At 36.5% G+C, this 8,531-nt stretch overlaps 1 protein-coding gene across 1 annotated transcript; it reads left to right on the forward strand.

The window, feature by feature from the left end:
* The first annotated feature begins 2,125 nt into the window (after positions 1–2,125).
* On the forward strand, positions 2,126–6,398 carry LOC110896473. Its single transcript, XM_022143800.2, has 5 exons — positions 2,126–2,213; positions 4,575–4,643; positions 5,660–5,754; positions 5,842–6,030; positions 6,141–6,398. Exons 1-5 carry the CDS (start codon positions 2,126–2,128, stop codon positions 6,303–6,305), a joined length of 606 nt encoding a protein of 201 aa, XP_021999492.2. The 3' UTR covers positions 6,306–6,398.
* The last annotated feature ends 2,133 nt before the right edge of the window (positions 6,399–8,531 follow it).

Raw genomic sequence — 8,531 nt, forward strand, 5'->3', positions numbered from 1 at the left:
CAAGGATCTCACTTCATAAAGATAAAGTCTTTTCACGAGCATAACTCAAGGGGGAGCTTATGTTAAGGGGGAGTTTGTCAACACACTTCCTACATGATACGGGTAGTTTGTTGATACACTCTCTGCTTTCAAGACGTGAAGACCTTGAAGATCCTCCGACTTTGAAGACTTGAAAGGACATCAGAGTTTTGAGAACTCGAAGACCCAAGACCGTCGAAGTTCGAGGCGAGTCTACAACTATAGAAGATAAAGACAAAGCTACAGCCAAGGGGGAGTTTGTTGGTGCACTTGTGTCTGTACTTTGTCTGTATTCGGTCTGTATGTAAACGATGTCCTTGGTAGTCTGTAAGTTGACCAAGTCAACCATCCTCCGGATTGACTTGGCCAACAGTTAGCATATGTTTGATATGTTTGTCTGCATCGAAGGATAGCCTCGAAGGATATTGTTGATCCTTCGAGGTGCTCGAAAGATATGCTTCGAATATTAGACCTCGAAGGATCATCCTTCGAGGTCAATGCTCATCTTTCGAACATGTTGTGATCGATAGATGATCCTTCGGACCATCTATCGGATCCTTCGAGCAGACCTGCTGTGTTTGGGTATATATACCCATGCAATGTGTTGAGTTCAGCAGACATACAGACAGAAAGATACCGAGAGATAGAGAGTCTTCTTGAGAGCATTCTGTCCGGAACTCACACACACACTTTGAGAGTTTATAGAACATTTCTGTAAACATTGAGCTTGTAACCGAACCCTCATTGCATTAATACAAGTTGTGTTAATCGGTGAACTTGTGTGTTTGTTTCTCTACTTGTTACTAACTCGGTTTGCTTGCTAGCTTGGATTCCGCACTCGCTAGTAGGTTTGTATAACAAGGTTTAGGTTCGTCATCCACCGGAAAGGGATGAGAATGTGTTAAAATAGTGAGAAAAGATCACTAAAGTACTCATTTGGTGTTATACATATATGATTGATTATGTTTTTATAGTAACTAGTGGGATTCTACTGTGTTACGTGGCAGGATTTGACTGGTATCAGTTCAGATTATTGTAGCATCAACACTCGCTAGAGCAACTAATATGGAATACCCTAAAAATAAATTCATGAGATTCCGAGACCATGTCCATATGTGCTTTACATCGATCAAAAACTATAATAACGAATACAGTTCCAGTTACGATATCGAAAACGGTACCGATGTTGTTCGGTGGGAATCCATTCAGTTCGTCACAGTACCGGCACTTATATGGCTACGATAACAAAAAGACTCCATTGTGAATACAAATATCAATCGGATTGTTGAGGGGAAAAAGTAAACACACCTACGTATTCATCTATATCAAAAAGTTAACGGATGCAAGTTATAAGAGAAAAATTAAATGGGTTAAAGACATATATAGAATATCTTATTGGTTCCAATATTACAGATAATAATACTGATGTTCGGTCAAAACCGGTTCCAATAATACTTACAATATTAAAAATACCACGCCTTAAGTAAAATGATGTTTTCAGTAAAACTTATACCAGAATCTATTTGTTTGTTTTCTATATTCAAGAAGTAATTTTAGCAATGTGAAAATCAAATAAAACAACATCTGAAAGTCTTACGTAAATATATTTTACCTATCTCTTTTAAATAAGATATTTCTGAAAGTCTTACGTAAATATATTTTACCTATCTCCTTTAAATAATATATTTTTTAAGTTTAATAAATATATTGTTGGATGGAATTTTTTCACTGTGTAAATTTTGAGTGAATACTATTGTTTTGTTTTTAATTACATCTTAAGTGAACACTATTTATCAAGAGTTCAAATTAATATGTATAATATTATATGAATTCTACTCGTGTTTCTATTTTAATTTGTTTACGTATTCCTACAAAAATTCTAGTCTACCCATCATATATGATATAATGGATAGACTAACTACGGTGTAAAAATTAGTTAATTAACTATTTAAATGGCAATTTTATCTTTTTTAAATCAGACATTACGTATTTACTCCAATAATAAAACAAAAAAGCCTACCTAATCGTCTCCCTTAAGAGCATCTCCAACGCATCGATCCAGTGCGTTAGTTTAAAAAACGGACGAGCACAAAAGCAGACAGCTGCAATGGAGCATGGTGACTTGGCAGTTTGGAACGAAGCCGGTCCCCTGCAATGGTCTGGTTTGGAATTGCAAGGGTGGGTCCCGTTGGACCGTTGAACAATTCTTTGAAAGAAAACCCCAATGGCTATGTATTTTTTAAATTAAAATAATTAATTTTACACCAACATATCCACTATATATACACTCATTTACATTACACATCTAACACAAACACTCTCAATCATTTTCCAATTTCAAATTCCATTTCAATCACAAAGAGCTCAAGCGACAAACCGTGCAACACCCGCCTACACGTAATATTTTTGCAACGGATACTACCAATGACGAATAGTCCGCTTAATCTCCAACACTACATTACCTTCCCATAGGGGTGTGTAAAAAACCGAATTAACCGACTCATAACCGAAGTAACCGACAAAACCGAACCAAATCAAAAACCAATGGTTCGTTTAATGTTTTTTCTGAAAACCGAAAGTAGCGGGTCGGTTATGGTTATCAATGTTTCCATACCCATCATAACTGAACCGAACCGACATGTAGTAAAATGTTTGTCGGGTTTAGGACTTTTCACCATTTTTTAATATTTGATGTTTTTGTTAAACATTTTTAGTAGTTATGGGTTATTACATATCATTTTGGTTGAATGTTTATATGAATTTATGCAATATATCATGCCACTTTGTTTGAATATTCGGTAATAATCGATATTAATATTATAGATTATATGTATTTTAATACTATGTAATATGATAATATATAGAAATATGTAATAACAATTTATTTTGTGTTAAAAAATGAGCTATTTGTAGCTAGGCCAAAACTAATGGTTAACCACCCATAACCGAACCGTTATAACCTTCAAAACCGATAAACCAAAAACACCATAACCGATCGGTTATGGTTATGGTTATCCATTAACTGACATTGTGGTTATGGTTAAGGTTTGGGGTTAAAACCAACCCAAACCGACCTACGCACACCCCTACCTTCCCGTCATTACTAGTGATGTCAATCTTCTTAATAATCAATTCATACAAGTTGTCATGGTCGACTTATTGTTGTCCGATGGCGTCGAACAAATGTGCTTGTCAATATTTGATTCGATGGCCGTCGAAGCAAGCTCAAGTTCCTGACAATGAAAAAGGAGGAAGCACAAAGAACTAAATAGGATTCGAGTGGAAGGAGACTCGTGTCTATGGAATGACTGCTTTGCCCTGCAACTTGTGTTTGATTAAGTCAGATTTAGACGTCGTCTTTGGATGACGCATCCACTTTTCATCAGAATTATAAACGGTCTATCTGAAAGGTATTCGTAATTTACATAACGTACAGATGCATTCATATGCATTCATTGGCAAAACGATGCTATTTTTAATTCCGAATGTTTGGAATGTTTAAGGTATTTTTGCAAATATATTATTGAAATATATTCTAACGAGTACATGAGGAATCTTAATGCAACCGACATGCAATGGTCGTTAGAGGCTCATTAAAGCCGACACGGCTTTCCAGGTTTCCTTGGTAGCAGTAATTGTATGCATTGGACCGAAAAAATGCCCTGCTGCATGGCACGGCCAGTTTACCCGTGGTGATCGCAGATTTCCCACCATAATGCTCGAGGCAATAGCATCATGTGACCTTTGAATTTGACATGCTTTTTTTGGAGTTGTCATCTCAAACAATGACAACAACGTCATAAACCAGTCACCGATATTCTACGACATCTTAGACGGCTTTGTGCCGCCTTGCATTTTTATGATGAACGACATGGAATACACCCAAGGATATAATGAAGTTATTAAAAAAAACACGAGTCAGCAAGAAAGTATGTGGAAAGGGTGTTCAGTATCCTCCAGGCTTGATGACACGTTATACAAGGTCCAACAAGTATTTGGAAGCCAAGAGTTATATCCGATATAATCTACACGTGCATACACTACAAGAAAGGGAGGCTTTTAGCGGCGACACCATTAGCGGCGACGGTCCTAATGTCGCCGCTATTGGTCGATCCGTGTCACACACCCTGAGACCAAACCCCAGCCGTTGATCAAAATCCTGATCTAACGGTTGGGGACTTAAAAGGCAATACCGGCGACGTAAAGTAGGGTATTAGCGGCGACAACTGTCTCCGCTAAAAGTCTGTGTCCCACATTAAACCCTAGCCACACAAATCTTATCCTGGTTAAACCAATAGCGGCGACGAATGGTCAATACCGGCGACGAGGCGTCTCCGCTAAAAGTCGATTCGTAAAACACCTTTATCAGCGAGTTTCCCTCTTTCCTCTTCACTTTTCCCCCCAAATTTCTTCCTTCCACCGCCGGAGACACCCGAATTTTGGCCCAATCGGTTAGTTTTACTTGCTTTATGCTACATTTCTTCTCTACATTTGTTACATACGCGTTATAGGCTTTAATTTTTGCTATTTTTTGTGTATTTTTGTGTTTGTGGAAGAAACTCCGGTCACCGCCATCTCTTCTCCGGTCACCACCATCTCTTCTCCGGTCACCACCTCAAAAACCGGTTAGTTTTTTTTTATTTTTTATTTTTTTTGTTTTAAGTTTAGAAATTCTATAATTTTTAGTTTTGTTATGTAAATTGTGTATGTTAGTATGTATGTTTGTATGTTGGTATGATTGTTAGTATGTAAAGTGTATGAATGAATGTATGTAAGTTTGTATAATTGTTAGTATGTAAATTGTATAATGTAGGTGTATTTGAAAAATGTGTATGTAAATTGTATAATGGTTAGTTTTTTTTTAAAGTTTAGAAATTCTATAATTTTTAGTTTTGGTATGTAAATTGTGTATGTTAGTATGTATGTTTGTATGATTGTTAGTATGTAAAGTGTATGAATGAATGTATGTAAGTTTGTATAATTGTTAGTATGTAAATTGTATAATGTAGGTGTATTTGAAAAATGTGTATGTAAATTGTATAATGGTTAGTTTTTTTTTTTTAAAGTTTAGAAAATGTATAATTTTTAGTTTAGTATGTTAGTATGTATGTTTGTATTATTGTTAGTATGTAAATTGTATAATTTTTAGTTTAAGTTGTATGTGGGTATGTAAGTGTATGAATGAATGTATGTATGTTTGTATAATTGTTAGTATGTTTACATTGTATAATGTAGGTGTATTTGAAAAATGTGTATGTAAATTGTATAATGGTTCGTTTTTTTTTAAGTTTAGAAATTGTATAATTTTTAGTTTAGGTATGTAAATTGTGTATGTTAGTATGTATGAAATCATCATTTCAAACATAACGAGCTAAGAAAACACCCAATCGAAATTGAAATCATGATTTAAAACATAACATTCCGCCCAAAATTTAAAACAATCATTAAGAACATAACAAGCTTAAAAAATTGTACCCGTGTTTGAATTAATCATTTTAAACATAGCGAGCTTAGAAATACCCGCCCGAAATTGATTTAGAAATTAATTTCGGGTTGTCCCCGTTTATCTTGGGACTGCTTTTTGAATACTTTATCTCATTTAGGATGTGAATGTGTATTACATGATTGTTTGTTTAAGAAGGATTCGGTTATCATATGGATTGGGTACCTACGTATGCTAAAACCCACACGGACAATCAAGGGAATTGGGTTGATCCGGTTGCTGAACAAAATTACGTAAGTATTTCTTTTAAGTATTATTTTCTATAACAAATATATATATATATACACACACATATATTTAATCATCTTCGTAAAATACAGCGGAACATACAACAGGCCACAAGTCAATGGAGCGGTGAGGGTCCGCCAATTGCCCCGTATCAGGAAGCGTTGGGTGAGCGGCGAGGATGGTACCGCGGGATGGGGCCTAAACCTTCTTCCAACACGTCCTCGCACTCGTCATCTAACATGTCGTCTTCGCAAGCTCGGACGCAAGAACCCTTTTCCGAGGTAAACTGCGCAATTTAAAAAATGACAAACGAACGCATGTTTCCTTGTTAAATATATGTTGGTAGCGTTAATTAATATGCTAATATACGTTTTGCTATCTATTATTGTAGGATTTTGTTAACAGCTTGTTCCAAACCCCGTCATTTTTGAACCAACTTAACAACTATCTTGCTTCACAAGGAAAAGGAAAAGGAAAGTCAAAAGGCTACGATTCTGACAACTTATTCGATAATGAATCCGACGATGAACCCAACGATAACGATAACGATGAGTGACTTGTTTTTAATGTATGCTTTGGATTTAATTAAACGTTGTAGGATATAATGTACGACTTAAACGTAGTTTTTAATTATATTACCTTTAGTATATGTTGATTATGTTCATTGCGTATGCTTGCGTTGTTTGAAAATAGGCAGGTTTTGTTTTTTCGGCCGTAAAACTGGCTGGGCAGCTGTATATACAGCTGCTGTATTAAAAAAAAAATAGACTTTTAGCGGCGACATGTGTCGCCGCTATTGCTCTTCACCCTTTACCGACGAAAGTCAACACCGGCGACACTGTTAGCGACGATATCTGTCGTCGCTAAAAGTGCAGCATCAATACCGGCGACAGCTATCAATACCGGCGACTAGGGCTGTAAACGAACCGAACGTTCAGCGAACAGTTCGTGAACCGTTCGGCGGGAAGTTCGTTTATGTTCGTTCGTTTAATAAACGAACGAACATGAACAAGAAATTTCGTTCGATTAGTTAAATGAACGAACATGAACAGAGGTCTCGTTCGTTCGATTGTGTTCGTGAACGTTCGGTAAGGTGTTCGTGAACGTGTTCGTGAACATTCGTTGATTTGCATTCGTTTATTTTCGTATATTTGTGTTTTAATTGAAGATCTTTGTACTTTCTTATATTTTGTTTGTACTTTTTATATTATTAAACTTTTATTTATTTTATTACCCTAACAATTAAACTAGTAAACCCATTTTCATCTTGTTTATGCATCATTTCCCTTTCATTTCTCATTATTTACATCGGCGAATACGATCAACCTCCGTTCCACAATAAGGGATTCAAGTTCGAGTGCTACTCTCTGGGCCATCTATCTTTATACTTCGCTGCGTTCGCCAAATTTATTTGTGTTCGTTTGTGTTCGTGAACCGTTCGCGAACACTCTCATTTCCTTAATGAACGAACACGAACATAAAATCTCGTTCGGTAAGTGTTCATGAACTGTTCGTGAACACATTTATTTCCTTAAGGAACGAACACGAATAAGGCTTTGTTCGTGTTCGTTCGGTTCATTTACAGCCCTACCGGCGACAGTCAGTCAATAGCGTCCGAGCAATACCGGCGATGCTTTACCGGCGACATGTCGCCGCTAATAGTCAATAGCGGCGACAAAAGCGGTCAATACCGGCGACAGCCGTCGCCGCTAAAGGTGCCCTGTTCTTGTAGTGATAATACTACACAGAATGATCGTTGAGGACGAAGGTTACGTCGTATCAAACTGTGATAATGATGAGGATAAGGATTTGCTGGCACTAACATCACATGGCCCTGTGGACAATTTTGTTGAACTCTTATAATGGTTAAGTGACATGGAAGCTCATCACACTCTTCGACATAATTTGACCGAGCACCTTTGGGCACATCGGTAGGCGGGACAAGAGGAAGACGGTGAGTAGTTTTGTTTTATTATGTTTTTTTTATATATTTAGGTCTAAAGTGGGTCTTTTATTTGAACTAGCGAGATTTCCCTGCGCGATGTGGCAGGAATTTGGCCGGTATCGATTGAGTTCATGACGATATTAGTGTGTGTGGTACTGACACTAGGTTTAAAGTCATGATAGGTGCAGAAGAATGTGTTTTACACTAAAAATAGAAAAACGAATACTGGTTCCATTCCGTTGATTACAATACTGGTACCAATGTCGATAAGAAAACCATAAATCCGTGTCTAATAATAACAATACCTGTAACGATGTCGGTATAGGTTTGATTTGTCACGATACTCTTTTATATAAAACCTTTTTCCAACAAAATTCATACAGGAACATCTAGAAAAAAAAGTTCAAACACAGTGGTGTATTCATACTAAAAAAAGATACTAAAAAAAAGATAATGGACGCTGTTATTGGATAAAAAATCAAATTAAATAAAAACTAAAAATAAGTTAAAATCATTTATTATTATAGTAAATTGGGTGATATTGCAATACAAAACAATTAACATAATAAAATAAAATCTTGTGTTACTATTCATCAGGGTTCTAAATTTATATATCTCGCACGTGATGTGACGGGAATTCGGTTGATATCAATTCAGTTCGTAACAGTACTGCTATGATGTGCATTCAGTTCAAAGTAAACGATATGCACAAATACACGTGTTTTACATTGGGAACCATGGTCGCAAAAGTCGCTAGGCGCTCTCTAGTCGTCGTTGAGAGTACTCGGGAAGTACTCGGTCTAGGCAGAGAGTATTCTGGGAGTACTCGGCCTAGGC

This window comes from Helianthus annuus, chromosome 12 (genome assembly GCF_002127325.2).
Source record: "Helianthus annuus cultivar XRQ/B chromosome 12, HanXRQr2.0-SUNRISE, whole genome shotgun sequence".
Taxonomy (NCBI): Eukaryota; Viridiplantae; Streptophyta; class Magnoliopsida; order Asterales; family Asteraceae; genus Helianthus; species Helianthus annuus.

Bases quoted from the DNA above. Each gene is read 5' to 3' on its own strand.
- LOC110896473 (XM_022143800.2), top strand. From the start codon at position 2,126: ATGGAGCATGGTGACTTGGCAGTTTGGAACGAAGCCGGTCCCCTGCAA. The intron at 4,644-5,659 runs GTTAGTTTTTTT...TTGTTTAAGAAG, and splicing joins GGTCACCACCTCAAAAACCG to GATTCGGTTATCATATGGAT. The intron at 5,755-5,841 runs GTAAGTATTTCT...CGTAAAATACAG, and splicing joins CGGTTGCTGAACAAAATTAC to CGGAACATACAACAGGCCAC.